Source organism: Engraulis encrasicolus, chromosome 13 (assembly GCF_034702125.1).
Source record: "Engraulis encrasicolus isolate BLACKSEA-1 chromosome 13, IST_EnEncr_1.0, whole genome shotgun sequence".
Classification (NCBI taxonomy): Eukaryota; Metazoa; Chordata; class Actinopteri; order Clupeiformes; family Engraulidae; genus Engraulis; species Engraulis encrasicolus.
This window is the reverse complement of record NC_085869.1, coordinates 42,178,008-42,197,399: the sequence shown is the minus strand read 5'-3', so window position 1 is coordinate 42,197,399 and position 19,392 is coordinate 42,178,008. Positions and strand designations below refer to the sequence as shown.

At 43.7% G+C, this 19,392-nt stretch overlaps 1 protein-coding gene across 1 annotated transcript in view; it reads right to left on the bottom strand.

Annotated features, from left to right (window-relative positions):
* Positions 1-10,840, bottom strand: part of cfap91 (cilia and flagella associated protein 91) — a 32,254-nt gene extending 21,414 nt beyond the window's left edge. The window contains exons 1-9 of the mRNA XM_063213946.1: positions 10,646-10,840; positions 10,400-10,476; positions 9,648-9,805; positions 9,249-9,323; positions 8,834-8,890; positions 7,413-7,597; positions 5,656-5,833; positions 4,443-4,600; positions 629-811 (exon numbers count right to left, since the gene is read on the bottom strand). Of these exons, the coding sequence (XP_063070016.1) occupies positions 629-811; positions 4,443-4,600; positions 5,656-5,833; positions 7,413-7,597; positions 8,834-8,890; positions 9,249-9,323; positions 9,648-9,805; positions 10,400-10,476; positions 10,646-10,733 (1,159 nt within the window). The 5' untranslated portion in view covers positions 10,734-10,840. The remainder of the gene's footprint in view (positions 1-628; positions 812-4,442; positions 4,601-5,655; positions 5,834-7,412; positions 7,598-8,833; positions 8,891-9,248; positions 9,324-9,647; positions 9,806-10,399; positions 10,477-10,645) is intronic.
* Between the last annotated feature and the right edge of the window lie 8,552 nt (positions 10,841-19,392).

Sequence of the window (19,392 nt, the reverse complement as noted above, 5' to 3'; positions counted from 1 at the left end):
TCTTAGCCTATGGAACAGAGTGGCAGAAACAGCTGAACTTTTCTTTGCGTCTCTGTGCCCCCCTTCCCTTTCACTCTTCCCCCGTATGTTTCTCTCTCTGAGATTCTCTCTCTGTGATATCATTCTTTTTTTCTCTCTATCTCTGTGTAGGAGGCCATGGCTGTACAGGAGGCTACCGTCCACACATGCTACAATGGACTCCATAGGACTCTATAGGCACTGCTGTGAAGATGAGACGATATCATTATAAACAAACACACATAAAGACGAAAAAGAGAGACACAGGCAGACAGAGAGACAGACAGGCAGACAGGCAGAAAGACAGAGAGACAGGGGGAGGGGGGCGGGCCAAGAAATGAAGAGGGAGGTCAGGGAGACCTTTAGTGGGCTCTTTTGGCAACATGGCGGTCTGTGTTTCTGTTGGGGAAGACACCACCACACGACACCATAGGTAGAAAAAGAAGGCAAAGAAAGAAAGAAAGAAAGAAAGAAAGAAAGAAAGAAAGAAAGAAAGAAAGAAAGAAAGAAAGAAAGAAGTCCAAGTCTGAAAAGAATCCCAGGCTTGACAGCAGGACACAAAACTGAGGAAAAGACATGAAAATAAGAAAAACAAAGAAAGTGTTGAGACCTTCATAGGTGTCCAGGAGGGGGCTTTTGACAACATGGCGCTGTGAATCTCGGTCCGGGAACACCCCTACGCGTGACAGCGGGGCGTAGGTGGCCGAGCCGTAGTCACAGTAGTCCTTCACGATGTCACGCCGCTCCAACTTCCCCTCGATGTTACGCCGCTTCTCCACCAGCTTACGCAGCGCTGTGAGGAGAGGACAGGATGGGATAGGGGGAGGAGGAAGAGAGGAGAGGAGAAGGGAGGCAAGAGAGGAGAGGAAAGAGAGGAGAAGGGGAGGACGAGAGGAGGAGTGAGGACAGAGAGGAGAGGACAGGATGGGATAGGGGGAGGAGGACGAGAGGAGAGGAGAAGGGAGGCAAGAGAGGAGAGGAAAGAGAGGAGAAGGGGAGGACGAGCGGAGGAGTGAGGACAGAGAGGAGAGGACAGGATGGGATAGGAGGAAGAGAGGAGAGGAGAGGAGAAGGGAGGCAAGAGAGGAGAGGAAAGAGAGGAGAAGGGGAGGACGAGAGGAGGAGTGAGGACAGAGAGGAGAGGACAGGAAGGGATAGGGGGAGGGGGACGAGAAAAGAAGGGAGGAAAGAGAGGAGATGATAGGATAGGATATAGTAGGACAGGGGGAAGGAGTACGAGAGGAGAGGAGAAGGGAGGAAAGAGAGCAGAGGACAAGATGGGATGGGGAGGAAAAAGAGGACAAGGGGAGGTCGAGAGGAGGAGGGAAGAAAGAGAGGAGAGGAGATAGACGAAAGAAGGGGAGGAGAAGAAAGGGAAATAGAGGAGAAGAGGGAGCAGGTGAGGTGTAGGAGAGGTGAAGATTAAAGGGAATCAGAGAAGGGAGGAAAAAGGAGGAGAAGTGAGGAGTGGTAAAGTAAGTGGGTACATGTATTGCAGGGGTTTTCAATAGGTGAGGCGCGCCTCCCTGGGGGGGCGCCAAAGAGCGCTTGGGGAGGCGCGGCAACACGTGAAGAAAGGTGCATTTTCTGTAAATATCTAGAAGCCTAATGAAATGCACCCTTTCTACTACCACTACAACAACAGAAGTCAGCGAAAAAGGGGAGTCAGTAAGTAGGAACTTGACCTTGTAGGCCTATGTGTTATAATTCAATTCATCTTTACTTTCTTAAATAATATTTTAAGTTAGGGTGGCAATTGGCGTTATTTGGAAGTAAATTGAGACCGACGACATGGCGCAAGCACTGGAGAGCTTCCTGTGCTTTACCCGATTTTTATTCTTGAAGAACAGCCAGCCAGCAAGTGAGAGAGGGGAAATAGCGAGCGAGGGAGAGAGAGACGAAAATATTAAGCAGCAGAGCGCAGGTAGGAGAAATTAGAAAAGAAAGGTGACGTACGTGACGGCTCGTGCCATCACTCCCTCCCAAGCGCTGCTTAAAAGTCCTCGCGCACGATAAACAATCTTAAGGATTTGCAATGGACATTCTGAAAGCTTCAGTTAGTTTGTAAACTTCGAAGGGAATCCGGCGACTTAAAGCTACTCACAATCAGGTCGAAGTATGAAATCGTCAAATTGAGGAAAAAAAACAGGGAAATGTTGGATGGCAGATAAAGGTTCATGCTTTCTAGCAGTCCAAAACCAATGTGCGTTTGCCTCGGAGGCATACGCCTCTGCAAAGCGAAGTTAAGTTTTGAAACGATATCGCCCAAATTGTAGTAGTAGGCCTAGGACAGCAGCGCGCGACAAATTCCACATCAACATTTGCAAATTAAATGTGAATAAATTTTTTTGATGATGTGACAGTTGTGAGTGACGAAGATGTGAGGGGGAGGATAAATTGATAGCCTCATCTCAGTTACTCCTAACTTCACGGCTCTGTGTGCGTCTGAGAATCCACTCAAGCAAGGCTTGAAGTGCAGGGTGACTTGCGGCTATATCGCTTCTCCTCTGTAGGCTACAACCCGTAATCGAACAGCTTTGCGCATCAAAGGCATGTCGTCATTATTTTCAACCATTTGACTGTTGGCTTGGCTTGGCAACGAAGCAATGATTTGGACAGGCCTTCTGTTCGTGATGTTACTGTAACAGTAGCCTCCATTAAGACGAAATATTATGAAAGAAATGAAAAAAGAATTACAATGAAAGTAAATACAATTTAATAATAATAATAAAAAACTTGCTGAAAAACATGTAGTACCTATTATAATATATAGGCTATCAATTGTTATTGAAACAGAAGTTCATTTTGCGCTGCACAAGACTGGTTTAAATAAGGACCAGACATAGCCTACATGTGGGCCTAGCATCATGGGACTATTGCACATTACTAGTACCATGCATGTGGAGCATCAGACAAACAGAACATGGAGCCTGACTCCACAGTAACCCAAACTCACAGTCACAGATTCAGGTATAAGATAACATCACATCACATCACACATCACATACACATCACATAAGGTAAGCGTACCCATTAAGCCCACCAAAATCTAAATTTCTTTATTTTTCAATCATCTTCACACAATTTTTTTGTGAAATGATTTCTTAAATAGTAAGATTTACCTCTCTTCTCAATGTTTATCACTGAATTGATGAATACCTTTGGTACCATTTAAGCCCACTTGTGTTCCAAATAAGCTCATATAGTTATTTTATTATCAAAATACCTGGTGAGGTGTGCGAGTTGAGTTTAAACAGTGTAGCCTACATGGCATAAATGGTTTCAGATCAAAATATTCTTCCAAAATGTAAGATTTGCTCAAAAAATAATGCATAAAACCTAATTAAACATTACAGCATCTCTTACTTCATATACTTCATAAAATTCTTCATCCAAACAGAGAAAAATATTTTTTCTTATTGATTATTGTTAGTTCATTACATTGCGCCTTTTTGAACTACAACTTGAGATTGTACAGCACTTTTTATGTCCCTCAAAGGCATTTTTCATTAGCATGCATGCCAACTTGCATGCATTTCAATGGGGTGTACCATTTAAGCCCACCTAGTACCCATTAAGCCCGCCTATACAAAAAGCTATTTTATGGAAATAATCAACTCCACAAAAACATTTCATGATGCATTTCTTTAAAGATCAATGCCAAACAAACTGGAATATGCTTAGAATTCATACCTAACCACCTTAAGTCTTACGGTAGATAAAGATGGTGTGTGGTTGTATCAAGAGAATATCAGCGTTTGCTCGCTCATAAAACACATCTTTCCATTTGAAGGGAAATGCTATAATTTAGTAAAACACTGCATGTATATATATAAAAAGCATTACATTTACCTCTAAGTTCACTAAATATGAAAGTATTTTCAAAATATTTTACTTGAACTAGCTGAAATTCTATGATTTCTGACATGTCCCAAAACAACAAAGTTTTGAGGCAACTTCTTGTCAGTAGTCCTGAGACTGGGTTCACTTGGACGGGGATAACTCGACGATAAAAAATGTGATTTTTTTGCAATAAAAAAACATTTTGTCAGTTACTAAACCCTTTAATTGGATAGGGTGATGAACAACAAAATTCACCTTTTCCCTTTCTTTAAATTGACCTCAAAGTTGAAAGTGGGCTTAAAGGGTATAGGCTTAATGGGTACGCTTACCTTACACTCTGAAACGCCTATTTGAGGGTAATAATTGATAGGCTATTCTTGGTGTACAATGTGGGTGGGTTGTGTCTTTTTTTTCGGGGGGGGGGGGGGGGGGGGGGGTGGTTGTCTTTATCTACTCCCTTTATCTACAAGGGGAGGCTCACTGACAGTGAAATTGAAAACCCCTGATGTATTGTATTGGCTATACAGTACACTAGCCTAAAACATGTCTGTCTATATGGTTGTGTGTGTGTGTGTCCTCACATATGATGTAGTTGCTGCGTATGCGGTTGAGAGTGTGTTCCTTGCTCTTCTGCTGTTGGCTGTACTTCTGGTCCAGGCGCTTGACTGTCCCCTTCTGCTGGTGCTCCTCTCGCTGCCTCAGCAGGTTCACCAGCACCACCAGACGCGCCTCCTGCAGCCTACACACACACACACACACACACACACACAACACCCAAAACACACACCCGCGCCCGCGCGCACACACACATGACACAAGTCACGCATTACCTACAAAGTCCTCCTCCTAACCTTCAAGTCCCTCCATGGTCTGGCACCCCACTACCTCACAGACCTCCTTCACCCCTATGACCCCTCAAGATCCCTGCGGTCCTCTTCCAAGGGCCAGCTGATCGTCCCTCGTACCAGGCTCAAGGCCACCAGTGACAGAGCCTTCCATGTTGCTGCTCCCATTCTTTGGAACAATCTGCCCGACCACATCCTGAATGCCCCTTCACTGGTCATATTTAAGCAACATCTTAAGACAAATCTCTTCCTGGAGGCTTATGGCGGCTAGTTCCACAAGCACTTTCACTTACATGCATTCACACACACGCTCACACACTGACGTGCACACACACTCACACTTTCCAACACAACACTCTGTGAAGCGTCCTTGGGTGTTTTGAAAGGCGCTATATAAAACGAAAGTATTATTATTATTATTATTATGATCGGGGATCGAACGTGCGAACTCGTCAATTACAACGGTCCGGCAATGGGAGACACAGTACGATACCACTGGGCCAAGGGACTAGTCTCTCGGCCCAATGGCACGAGACTGTATGAGGCTATCGGAAGGAGGTTTTACCAACGCTCCACGCCAACTCTGCTAGTTAGCCTCTGTTACACACACACACAAGGATCTTTCACTCCAGTCCTCCCTGCATCAAATTCTTTCCTCCTTCACTCCTTTTCTCTTTTCCTCTACATCACTCACTTCTCCATCTCGCTCTCCCTGATGGCCCACTCCTTCCTCTCCATCTCCTCCATCCTCCTCCTCCTTCCCTCTCTCCCTCTCTATCCTTTACTTGCTTCACTCCTTTTCTCTTTTCCTCTACTGTTACTCACTTCTCGATCTCGCTCTCCCTAAAGGCCCACTTCTTCCTCTCCATCCTCCTCCTCCTTCCCTCCCTCCCTCTCTATCCTTTCCTCCTTCACTTCTTTCCTCTTTCCCTCTCCCTGCATCACTCACTTCTCGATCTCGCTCTCCCTGAAGGCCCACTCCTTCCTCTCCATCTCCTCCATCATCCTCTTCCTCTTGTCCAGCTGGCTGGCGTCGTTGAGGGGCGGCAGGTTAGCCTCCCACGCCCGCTTGGCACGCGCACGCTCAATCATCTCCACCTCCGCCAGCCCTGCCGGCAGACCACGACCTGGGAGAGAGAGAGAGAGAGGGTAGAGAGGGAGATAGAGAGCAGAGAGAGGAGAGAGGGAGGAGAGAGGGAGAGAGAGAGGAGGGAGAGAGAGAGAGAGAGAGAGGGGAGAGAAGTGAAAGAAGAGGGGGACGAGTTGGAGTATGAGGAAAGAGGAGAGGGAGAGAGACATTGAAATGTTAGTCGGTGGTTAAAGGTGCACCGTGTAATATATTTTGTAGTTTATTTCCAGAATTCATGCTGCCCATTCACAAATATTACCTTTTTCATAAATACTTACCACCACCACCAAATTCTAAGTATTCATTATGACTGGGAAAATTGCACTTTTCATACATGAGAAGGGGGATCTTCTCCATAGTACGCCTTTTTGAATTTCCAGAAATAGACGTTTTAGCCGCAAAGCGTACTGTACTTTGGTTATACAAGTAAATATTGGTTTATTATTTAGTAAATATTCATGAAAAGATCAAATTTGGTAATAGGCAGCACAGCTTGAATAAACAGCATACCTGCAGTAACCTTTCTGGGCACATTCTACACAGTGCACCTTTAAAGTTTTAAGATACTGTGTGCTCTAGTTTCTCTCTTCAAAGGATTTCCTTTTGTTTGTGAATGCATCATCTGTCCCCCCATCATAAATGTGAAAGATTTGGTTGAATTCTCCCCAGGTGAGTGTGGAAAAAGTGACCATTTTAGGCAGGGCAGTGCTTAGGGGTATAGGGGAAGGGGTCTACGCTCACGTCAAGGAGCCTGCTTCTTTAGTGCAGCGGTCAGAGCCCCAGTTTACTACCCCAGAGGGTCTGGATTCGAGTCCCAGCTGTGCAACTCTACTCCCCTTCGCAACAAATGGTGTCAGAAGTGGAATGGCTATCGTGAGGTCATTGGAAGCATTGTGTGTTGTGTGTGAGACGTAATTCCATGTGAGGGACCCCAGTGATGGGTGAAGCATAGATGATGGGGCACACTGGATGGGAGAAGCATGATGGGCAGCTGCGTGAGGGACACCATGAGTGTGTGAAGCGCACAAAGGGAAAGGCAGTGTGATGGAGTGACCATCACTACGGATGTGGGTGTGTTCTGACTGTCACACCAAGGAGCCTGGCTCTTTGGTGTAGCTGTCAGAGCCTCAGTTTACTACCCAAAAACATCTGGGTTCAAGTCCCAGCTGGACAACTCTACTCCTCTTCGCTACACCCACTGGTTGAAGTGGGGGGGAACCCTGTCTTCTTCCTCATAATTTTTATCATCAGGGTTCCAGCAGAACTTATCTCGTGCGCCGCATTTTATAAGTTCAAAACAAGTTTTTCCAAATGCGTGCAGGCAATAGGCCTACAAAAACGTGACTTGTACTGATTTGGTACTGATGAGACTGTGGGAAAATCAGGGTTCTTGTACTTCCTTTTTGGATGGTATCTTCAGACGATTAGGGTTCCTGCACCTCTCTTTCTCCACTTCAAGCACTAGCTACACCCCAGGTGAGGTTAGCCAAGGTGACGATTTAGTAGTGTAAGATGTGTTCTTACCCCAGGTGAGTGTGGCCAAGGTGACAATGTAGTAGTGTAAGATGTGTTCTTACCCCAGGTGAGTGTGGCCAAGGTGACCAGTTCAGGCGGGGCGGTGCCAGGCCTCAGCACATACTCGGGGGTGTAGGGGTCCGTTTGGGCCTCGCTGTCCCTGTAGTCCGTTTGCACTCCCACCGTACACTGGAACGGCTCCCCCGTCCCATCGCTCTGATCGTCGCGCGGGGGCAGAGGAGTGGAGCTGAGGAAGCAGCGGAGGTGACGAAATTGGAGAGGAGAGGAAGAGGACGAAGAGGAAGAGGAGGAAAAGGAGGAGGACGAGGAGGAGGACAATCACAAGAAGACAGAGGGCGCCAAAGACTGTACATTACAATCAGGCAGATAATTACATTATACAGAGAGATAAAATATTGCATACTGTAGTTGCTGTCCAGAACTAACCTTGTATCTCTTTTTTATTACTTTATATTCAGTCTTTATTCATTATAAAATATAAATCAATACTACTGCTCAGTCTTCACAAGTATCTATGATAAGTTATTTAATAACTAGCCTTAATGTGGAAATTATTATTTAATAAAAATAGTGATTTATAAATGAATAAGTAAAAAACAATGAAACGTGGAGATACAAGGTTTCTGCTTGACAGTGACGATATGAAATAATATAATGGTCAGCAGTAATACAACAATTAGTTCCAACACAGTAATACTTATCTGTTTAAGAGTTCCTTATATTATGGCTCTGTGAGATTTGTGAAAGAAAATGTTCCTTAATTGTAACCATAAGGTCCTACATCGGGAGAATAGCAGCACAAAAATATTATGTATGTAAGTAAGCTTAACGTATCTTACCTGGAATGGAAAACACTGTTTTTGCAATTGGGGATTTCAAACAAAATATAATGTAAACTGAGACACACATAAGGGAGATCACGATAAATGATTTGTTTGAAAGCCCGGATGTTTAAAACTTTGAAATGGGACTGCAATTAGCACTACTGTATCACAATGGAGACATTTAAAAAATAACTGATTGAGTGCCTGCAAATCAATGCCCTGTCGACCCTCCTTGTATGACATTGGCTACGTTTACATGATGTTTTTAATCCAGAACTAATAATTCAGAATAAAATAGTTCTGTCGAGTTCACTTTGATCTTTCATTTAATTCCGAATTGTGAAGTGTTCACATGACGTTTTAAAATGAAGTTTTATTCAGAATTTCAGTTCATTCTGCATTAAATGTATCATGTAAACAATGCCATTTTGTGGATATCGCACCACCAAATTTCTCCCGGGGGGCTTCAAATCACACAAAAGTACCATGGGTGACTAGTATACCGTTTACATCAGAATAGTGTGATTGTATAAAAAAAATGTATACAATCACACTATTCTGATGTAAACGGTATTTATTAAAAATGGCTTTTCCTGTTAAGCTTACAGGTTCTAAGAGTGCTGTGCAGGAGAACTTACGCGGGCACTGCAAAGACCACATCAGCAGGAACCTGCTGGCTGAACGGGAGCAGAGGTCTTGAAGGGGAAGAGCGGAATAATGGAAAGCGCAACATGAGAGAGGAAATATAGAAGAGAGGGAAAGAGAGAGGGAAAGAGAGAACACAGAGATGAGTGGTGATATAAAAAGAAAAGAATGAATTACTACAAATAGTCAGTGGGTTTATATATTACCATAAATCTACAGGTAGTGTAACTTGTAACTGTTCCTTTACGATACTTCACGGACAGTGGTGGCATTTAGAGTTTGTGGTTAAAGGATGACATTGCTGTGTCCTGTGATGCTCAAGATTATCAAATAGAGTACATTTGATGGGGGGTTAAAAATAAGAACATAGCAGCTTCTTCAACTGTTTGCCATGTTATAAGTTTGTACCGTTTGAAGTACTTCCACCGGTCAACTCCACCCACATTGCACTCCTGCTGATCCACCTGCACTCCTGGAACAACACTATTGTAACACACATGCACGCACACACACACGCACACACACACACACCACCATACATCAGTGACAATAAGCATGTTTAAAAACAGCATGTATTAAATGATAAGCAAATACAGTAGGACTATACATGAATGGTGAATGTACAGGTACGCAAGAGAGACTCCAGCTGCTGTAGCACTTGTCTGTGTTGGTCTGTGTGTGTGTGTGTGTGTGTGTGTGTGTGTGTGTGTGTGTGTGTGTGTGTGTGTGTGTGTGTGTGTGTGTGTGTGTGTGTGTGTGTGTGTGTTGCTGGGCGCGCGCACGTGTGTGTGTATAGACTCCTCATACCCGGCTAGCTGCTGCAGCACTTGTCTGCGTTGGTCGGCGTGGCCGCGCCACCTGCGGTCGATGAAGTCAGGCACAGGGTCCACCTTCTCCAGCCGCAGGGTGTAGCGCGGGTGGTGCGGCAGGTGGCTGAACATGGACCTGAAGTCCGGCATCTTCCGCTACGGAGACAAGAGAGAGATCTCAGCTTTTCCTGATGCTGGGGAAAAATAATCTATTGTCTGAAAGTCATTTAGACAGCCATGCTGTAATACTACTCTGATAATCCCAGGCGAGGCCACGTTGGCATGGAGATGCTCACGGGACAGCAATGTTTCTTAAATAACACCTCTCTCGTTGTGTGTGCACAATCAGAGGCGGACTTAAGGCAAACCTAGGCAATCGCCTAGGGCCCTGACCAGATCTGCCCTCCATTAGGGCCCCCAAGTATCACAACAGTCACGATAAACACAAAACAAAGTAGGCCTGATCCTAATTTGCCGCTCATGTAAATTAATCGAGGATACATTTGAGACAAAACATTAAAATAGCTCCCGTGCTCCTTCCATGCCAATTGGTGACCCTTCTTTTGTGTAAGTTACATGTTTAAAGAATGACTTTTGAGGGCTCCATGTTGATATTTCGCCTAGGGCCCCAAGATGGCTAGATCCACCCCTGTGCACAATGTCTTCTGCTTACTGCTGTGGTGCATGATAAGCCTTAACTCATTCACAGGGTTCAAGAAAAGAAATAGTAGGCCTGCCAAGTCCTCTTACCACTCGTTCCACTGACGAGTAAGCTTTGAAGGCGACTCGAGCATGGTCCATCTCCCCAGACACCGTGTAAATGGGATCTACAGAAACACCAGGTCAGTATTATGGAAACTCTGCTTTAACACGCTTATCAATGTTTGGTGCTGTCAGAGAACATGATATACCAGCATGCTAACTTTTCAATCCTTCCATTGACCTGCGTGTAGTTGATAATGTTGCTAGCAAACACTGTTATTTAAGCTTACTCACCATAAAGATAATCATGCGGCCGCTGTGGGCGATATCCCTTCTTGTTTTCATTTTTCTTGCAAAGCGTCCGCGTCACAGAGATACTCATTTTCTTGCTGTTGTTAAATACTAAACTTATATCGAAAAAAGTGCGCGTTACAGGCTATTTGGCACCTATTTTCCGCAGACCCATCTTTTTCTCCTTGTGCTCCGTGGCTTCGGTTACCATGGAGATTGTAAACTCTCGTGCCAGGGAAATACTGACTCATGATTTTCCACAAGGTGGCAGTAAATCGTAACATTCTCAACCACGCGAGTTAGGAGGACTGACATTACTCCAAAACCAATGGGAGTAGGCCCCTTATAATTATGCTTATAATGTACTCTCATTGGGTAGGCCTAAAACATCACATTTCTTGCACATCCCAAACCGCTCAGCAGTAGTCTACAGATACCCAAAGTAACAGTGTAGGCCTATTCGCTCACCTGTGTGTAGGCAAAAAGGGTCCCCAGAATTCACCCATCATTGGCATTGCATTGCAATGTCCGTCACAGGTTGGCGTGAAATCAATGTCTCTCGGCATAGCCAGCATAGTAACTAAAACAAAGAAAAAGAGACCACATCTCCGGTAGGCCTACTTAGATCATTGCACTGGCTCAGTGAGATTTAAAATTGAGTTTAAAACTCTTCTGATTTACAACCCAGATAGCAGATATTTTGGCTTTGTTTTGGCAGATATCTGCAATTTATGGCTTCCTTTTGGCAAGCCATAAGCTTTTGGCAAAATTTTGGCATGGTTATGGTTGACCTGGGCGCCAGTGAATTGGGGCGTTCCTCTGGAAAGCAAAAAAACAAAGATTTGGCTAAAATATGGGTTGTTTATGGCTTCCCACAACACATTAAAACGCGCGGACTGTGAATGAATGAGTTATGGCCAGGTTATGGCATGTGTCAGGTTAATCTGAACCTCGGGTGGAGAGCGGGACAGCAACGTTCTACATTGGTGCGCTTACGGCAACCCAAAAGACTGCCAAAATCAACTGTCAAGAGAAACTCGTGCTTGCCTCACTTCAGTTTCCCCAGCGCCAGTGTGTGTCAGACTTCAGTTTATGCAGGTAAGTGCAGTTGACACGTTTTTATATTAAATACAACCGCCAATGACTTAAGAGATGAGGCATTTTGTGTTATCGGTTTTCATGTTGATTTCATAGGTCTGTGACCGTCGGTTTCCGTGTTTTTTTATGCGCTGAAACCATACTCTCAATGGCTGAAACTTAGATACCCTTTTAACAGGAGCTAAAACACAAACGTCTGTGACACACTACTGTGACATTTAATCTTAGTTGCTACCCTCATACTCAGTAACGGTTGATTAAGTGTTGTTCTGTGGTTGAAATTCACTTTCAGATATCAATGCCAAGGGAATTTCAATCAAAGAACAACAACACTAGCAATCCCAGCTAACTGCCCATCGACAGCTAGCAAAAGCCGGGAGCTAGCTAACTCAGGCATGGAGCATCTTCTACCTATCGGCACAAAGCAGAGCACTATCTAGCAATATCTGTCTGTCACGGAAAGTGTTGGACTCACTGTAATTCTAGCCTACTACTGAAGCAATCGAGTGAATCTGCTTTTTTCTACATTGTCTTTTCAGATGTGCTGCTGCTGAAGTCACCCGGTGGAGGAACTTGTTTTTTGACAGGCATACTACAGGTTGGTTCCACAATTTATTAACCTCTCTCTCTGGTCTAATCTTCGTTCGTTGTGAAAGTCTTTGTTTTTAATGTAACTGCTTTTAAGTATACGTCTGTATTGGGTAATGCAATGGTCGGTTTGTGTTTAAGCGCTGGCTATTTAACATGATCAGTTGTTAAGGCAGTGTGTATTGTTCAGCTATCAACAACAGGGGGTAAACCGTATACAGAAATGTGGCCCATGTAGGCCTATGTAATCTTGCTCTAACATTTGTAATAGGCTACCTCAACACAGAGAGTAGCTTACTAGAGGTGTCAAAGGTAAAAGTAGAAGTGAATTCATGGTGAAATGTAAACAAACGCCTGCCCCCAGACCAGGATCTCTGAAAAGACTGAATAAGGGGGAAAAAACACCTCAGATATGCCTACTGACAAGTCCAGGGTAGTGGGAGCATTACTAATTGTCAGAAAGCTTTAACAATGGCACATGATATAACATAGTGACTAGTCTGTTTCACCAGTTATTCTACTGTAGGCACACCCAATGAGATAGATAGCCTACTGCTTTGTTGTTATTGAAAAACCTAAAAGCTAGGTTAAAAAAAACCTCCAATTTGACCAGTACTCTGATCTTAGAATCAGTTTTTTTCCTATTCTTTTTCTCCCTTTTACTTTTGACAATTTAGTAGATGGTTGTACAATCTACTGTAGCCTACTACTCATGTCATTTAAAATGTATAAAATATGAAATAACATCTACATTCTCTTTTCAGATGCTGTGCTGCGAACGGACACTGCAGTCACCTGTGGGAGGGGTCAATCAAATCGGATCTCAAAAACAGGTACCAAATTTTAATAACACCCCTCCCCCCTCTCCCGTCTATTACTCTATTAATCAAGTGCATTTGTGCCGCCACTTGGCCAGGACGCCCTGGTCAAAAAGATTTTTAATCTCAACAGGGTCTATTTTCCTGGTTAAATAAAGGTTAAATAAAAGAAGAAAAAAATGTAATGCCACTGTTTTCAAAGTTACTTTTGCATGTAGTAATTCAATTTGGTTTATCTTTTTATTCTTTCCCAGATGTCGCGAATCTGATCTGATCTACCTACCTCTATGTGGCAATAGAGTACCTGCTTTTACTGGCCAGGGGACCAAGATGAAAACAAGAGGCCTGTACCCAGACATACAAGCACCCATCAAGTCACCCAGTCCTCCACCACCTGCCGTGCAGCTATACCCATCCATCAAATCCAGCCACTTGCCCACCCTAACCAGTCACAGCATTTGGAGGCAATAAAGTATAATGAAATGTATTTAATTGTCTTGGGGTTTTTTTCTAGATGCATAAATATTCCAGTTTCATTGTTGAAAATCACACATTTATTAAATGTGTGATTTTCAACAATAAAACAGGAATATTTAGTGATCCCAAATGTAGCCATAATGGGGCCAAATGTCACTTATTTGTCTTATAAGTTTCTCTGTATACCGGTATTTACATTTTAACGTTTACATTGAAACTTATAAGACAAATAAGTGACATTTGGCCCCATTATGGCGACATTTGGGATCAATTATGGGTACATTATGGCAGTATTTAGGGTCATTTATGGCTGTTCTGGGAGAGTTATGGGTGCATTATGGCTGAATTATGGGTACATTATGGCAGTATTTAGGCTCATTTATGGCAGTTCTGGGACAGTTATGGGTACTTTATGGCTGCATTTTGGCTGAAGGGTGGGGTCTGGAATTCCTTTTGGGGCCTTTAAGGCTGTACGTGGAAATCCCAAATAGGTTTTGGGTGAACTTTGGTCAATTTATGGCTGGGTTTGGTTGGTTTTGGCATGCCAAATTTGGGCCACTTTTGGCCCGGGGACTCAAACCGAAGCCAGCCAAAAGGCCAAGACACAATTTGGCCCAAAACTCTGCCAAAAACATTTTGCTATCTGGGAAGTCAGTTAGGCCCTAAATATATTGTAAATATGATTTGTGTTATTTGTTTACTATGTGTGATAATGTGATATACTGTAAGTCATTTTGATTGATTGATTGATTTGAGAGTATTCAAAGTCTGCCAGCCAAGAATCACTGAAAAAGTTTAGAGTAGGACTAAGGTGGGCACTTTGCATTGTGCGTTCATCCCATCTTATTGATGGATGGATGATGACATTGCAGCATCATTGCCATGTTTATGACTTCAAGGCAGGACTGGTATGATCATGATGGTGACAGTTAGTTTAGGAACTGCCTGCTTCAATCACAAAAACGTTTCAAAATGAAAGCCCATCTGGGAAACTCCGACTCCCATTGTCATTGTGACAGCATGCAAGTGCACACTGCACATAACGAAATTGCATTCATGCCTCAACCGTGCAAGGGGGCAGCCCCCAGTGCCCAAGGGAGCAGTGCGGCGGCATGTTACCATGCTCAGTAGGCTACCTCAGTCATGGAGGAGGATGGAGGAGAGCACTGGTTAATTTCTCTCTCTCTCTCTCTCTCTCTCTCTCTCTCTCTCTCTCTCTCTCTCTCTCTCTCTCTCTCTCTCTCCCTTTCTCTGTGTCTCTCTTTCCCTCTATGTGGTGCTGCGTCAGCAAATAAACAGGTTAGAAAAACTCTGTGTCCTAAATATTGGCTAGCTCTTTCATGACTACGCCACCTAAAGAGGGATTCCCCCTAGTAGAGTAGCAGGCAGCATTAACACCAGTGCAGAGACACTATAGTGAAATAACTCTCCCCAGTTTCCACTGACCCGAGGTGGGCTGATCAAACACCATGCTGCCTGCCCCCCCACGGGTTTCGTTCTGCCTTATCAAATGCTCATCAAGAAAATCTAGGTTGTATGTGATGTGTCAAGGCAGTGTTGTAGTATGTTGATGTAAGCAGTTGTGCAGAAGATAGGAACATAGTGGAGATTGGGAGATCCCCTGCGTTATCTGTGGTTCATGATGGAAAACGTGTGTCCTGGAAAAATCTTTACAATCACACATGTACTAGAGGTTGTGAGCACAGCTAAAGTGCAGTATTGATTCAACACTTAGAGAGTTAATTTAACATCTCCTTGAGTGTGTTTGTAGAATATGGCGTGCTCCTATCATGATTGTTTGTAGGCTTCTTGGGTTTGGGTGCTCTTTAGTCCAAGGTATTGTACATCCAGGTTCAAAAATTAGATGAGAATTTAAATGTCTATGACAAGTCATCCATGTAGAAGGGGAATTGTTTCTCATTTCTAAAACTGGATCTTCTAAAGGGCATTTGGTACAGAGTATTATCTTAAGGGTTGAAATAACACTGTTATCACAGTGTAATAGAGGTTTGTGTATGTTGCATCTAAGTACATGTTTATTAAAGAAACGACCCCTTATCATTAACAGTTATTAATATAACTGTAACTGCATTTAAATCTGTTGTTTGCTCATTTAAACTTGAGAGCATTGTCAGGCAACAGGTGTCTAGATGCAAAACATCAACATACCAGTGTTTCCCATACATTGAGGAAACTATGGCGCACCATAGTTTCCGAAAATGTAAAAAAAAAAATGTATAAAACGATTTCCTTCGCATTTTGCTCCTGGAGTAAAAACATCCTATAGAGTAAACCATGAGTGCTTGAAAGACGGAGGGATCAAAAGCCTAGTCAAGTTGTTGTAGTTAACTTGGTTTGGGAGCAATAAAAAACCTTCAGAGAAGGCAGAGAAGGGACAGTTGGGATGAGTTTACTGACACTCTGTTGTATGATAATGAGTTAGGCGACAAGCCTTCATTGACACAGCAGAGGAGACATCGGCTACATATAGGAATGAATGCGAATATAGACATAAATGTGCAATATATTGTTCAGTCCTTTTACTGGGAGGAATTTTGAAAAACTGGTCTTGTGACCAGCACCCCTCATGTAGAATGATGTCTATGTGTGTGGGGAAAAAGGCAAAGCCTACTCTCTTAGACCCTTTTTGTCTGTGCGTTAACAATTTCACAGTGCTTCTAAATTTTTATCTGTGCTCCTATTTTGTTTTATTTATTTTTTTCATTGCATAGACCCCTGCATGAGGGGTAATTTCTAATAACATAAATGGCTGAAATGTAGGCCTATAGTTTCTCCATGCGCCAATGTCATACTTTAATCATTGTTTTGCCGTTTTGCATTTACGCCGCGTGAATCCCCCCCCCCCCCAATGGCCCGTGTGAAATGCCTGCGACGCCCCCACCCACCCCCCCCCCAAAAAATAAAAAAAAAAAAAAAAAACTGCCCCCATACTTTCCAAAATTTCTGTGGGAAACGCTGCATACTGTAGGCCTATGGTATTATAAGGGAAATTTGATAATTTGTTAATTTTGGATATCCAGTCATGTCTTTTCCATTATACTTTGTGTTATGGAGCATAAAGTCTACTCTTTGTTTTGTTTTTCCAAAAAATAGGTTTTGGTGAATACAGTGAGGACACACAGCTGTTTCAAAGGAAGATGAGCAGTGGCGGAACAATTGCACAAAGGCCCCAGGGCAAAAGGCCCCTATAGACACGCTCCTGAAGACGACAGTTGAAAACCATCAGTTTACCGTAGGCACATTATTCTGTGTGTATGTGTGTGTGTGCATGAGTGCGTGTACGCGTGCGTGCGTGCATGCATGTGCGTGCATACGTGTGTGTGTGTTTGTGCGTGTGCGTGCGTGCGTGCGTACATGTATGTGTGTGTGTGTGTCTGTGTGCGTGGTTGTGTGTGTGTGTGTGTGTGTGTGTGTGTGTGTGTTTGTGCGTGTGCGTGCGTGCGTACATGTATGTGTGTGTGTGTGTCTGTGTGCGTGGTTGTGTGTGTGTTTGGCTCATGCATGTTAATCCTCATCATCTTTCACCATTGGTGTTTCATCCTGCACCTAACCCGCCACCCACATGTTCCTCCTACGTGCCGCTTACTGCTAATGAGTCGGGGTAGAAAAAGCGAGAGTTTTGCAAGAAAGACAAAGATACAGCCTTTTTTTGTTATGAGTTTCCTGTCTCTATACCACAACAGGTCCATTCTCAGAAGTGATGAAGCATTGAGGGCAATAGGAGCGATACACGCACGTCCCACTGGCGATAGAACTGATACCGTTACAGTGTCTTGCAAACAGCCACCTCTTCTCATATGTGGTGTTAGCCTCATCTCTGATCTGGCACATGAGCCCACAAAATTCGTAAAATGATATGAGAGACAAGTACTGCAAGCATGTCTCATGAAGAATGTGTTGGTAAAAAAAGATATTTATTAATAAATATCCATGTGAAGGTTGCTGTAGAAAAGTGAACAAAATGACAGAGAGAGAGAGAGAGAGAGAGAGAGAGAGAGAGAGAGCGCAAAAGAGAGAGAGAGAGACCGCAAAAGAGAGAGAGAGAGAGAGAGAGAGAGAGAGAGAGAGAGAGAGAGAGAGAGAGAGAGAGAGAGAGCAAACGCATATTCTCAGACACATATTCTCATGCATACGTTGTTAAGTAAAAACAATGAAAAATGTGAAGGTGAAATGTTTATTTCCACTGCGGTCCTCAGTGATGGTGGTTGGGGAGTGGGAGGCAGTAAAAGTGAAACGAGTTGCACAGCATTTACAGTAGCATCACCTCTTTGTGTATTTGTCACACAACACAGACATTGACACATACAGGACACAGACACACACTCTCACACTCTCACAGACACACACACACACACACACACACACACACACACACACACACACACACACACACACACACACACACACACACACACACACACACACACACACACACACACACACACACACACACACACACACACACACCTATGTATGTGCTACAGCTGGCTTGAAGTGCATGGGAGGACAATATCATACTTTTCTGCTTTCCATACACAGGCTGGATTGCGGTCACCACAGAGTGGTCTTTCAATCTGTCATCAGCCACCCATACACATACAGTTACGGTCAGAGTGAAACCACAGGTTCACGTTCACACCTAAAGCCCACTACTGTGTGTGTGTGTGTGTGTGTGTGTGTGTGTGTGTGTGTGTGTGTGTGTGTGTGTGTGTGTGTGTGTGTGTGTGTGTGTGTGTGTGTGTGTGTGTGTGTGTGTGTGTGTGTGTGCGTGCGCGCGCAGCACACTGTGTAGTTCTCAGAACTGACTGAGTACACTTGGATTTGGTGGTCTAACCAGAAGTGACTCAGGCCTCAGCTGTTAGATTGTTTTGTCTCACTTGAAGTCAAATCTGGTGACTTCTTACAGCAGGACAAACAGCACTCGATAGTGACCTTGCTTCTCATGTCCACACTTTTCAACCTTTCAGAAGGTGCAACGGGGCAAAGGCTTTCACATAGAAACACAGACATCTATGCAGTCAGACTTTATGCAGTCAGCAAGCTGCTTGGAAACTGATCCCCTCTTTGCTCCTACAGACATATTGTACTATGAAGTATCTTGTTCTGCTCATCTAGCTCCTTTGACTACATTCTGTATAGAGCAGGGGTGTCAAACTCAAATTGGCGGAGGGTCAAAATCAAAATCTGGAACAAAGTTGCGGGCCAAACTCAATAAATATTTTAAAAACGGGCAATACAATTGTCCATACACTAATGTAATTCTCATATTTACACGTACATTTCATAAACAGATTCTCATCATAGTTAAAATGTACCTGCACATACAGTATTGCATGTGAGTGTGAGCTGTTTCACGGTTTTCATGTTGAAGTCTTATGATATTAATGATGTATGTGGGTCAACTAACTGTAATACACATTTGAGATGATCTCGCAGGCCAAATAAAATGACTCCGCAGGCCGGATTTAGCCCCCGGGCCTGAGTTTGACATCCCTGGTCTAGAGGGTCAGCTCGGTTCGACTTTCAACTCATTTTCCCCACATGTTCATACTTTCTCTGTGGGCCTCAGCAGTTCGCTATGGTAAAACTGCCCCTCTTATACTGTATGTCATTTCAGTTTAAGGACAAAGGCCCTGGCTTCCTCTTTGTTCACAGACTGACTACTCAGGTAGTTTGTAGTCTTACTCTACTGATGGAAGACCGACTTGGAGTCAAAAAGTCACTAATACATAACTCTGGAAATGCAAG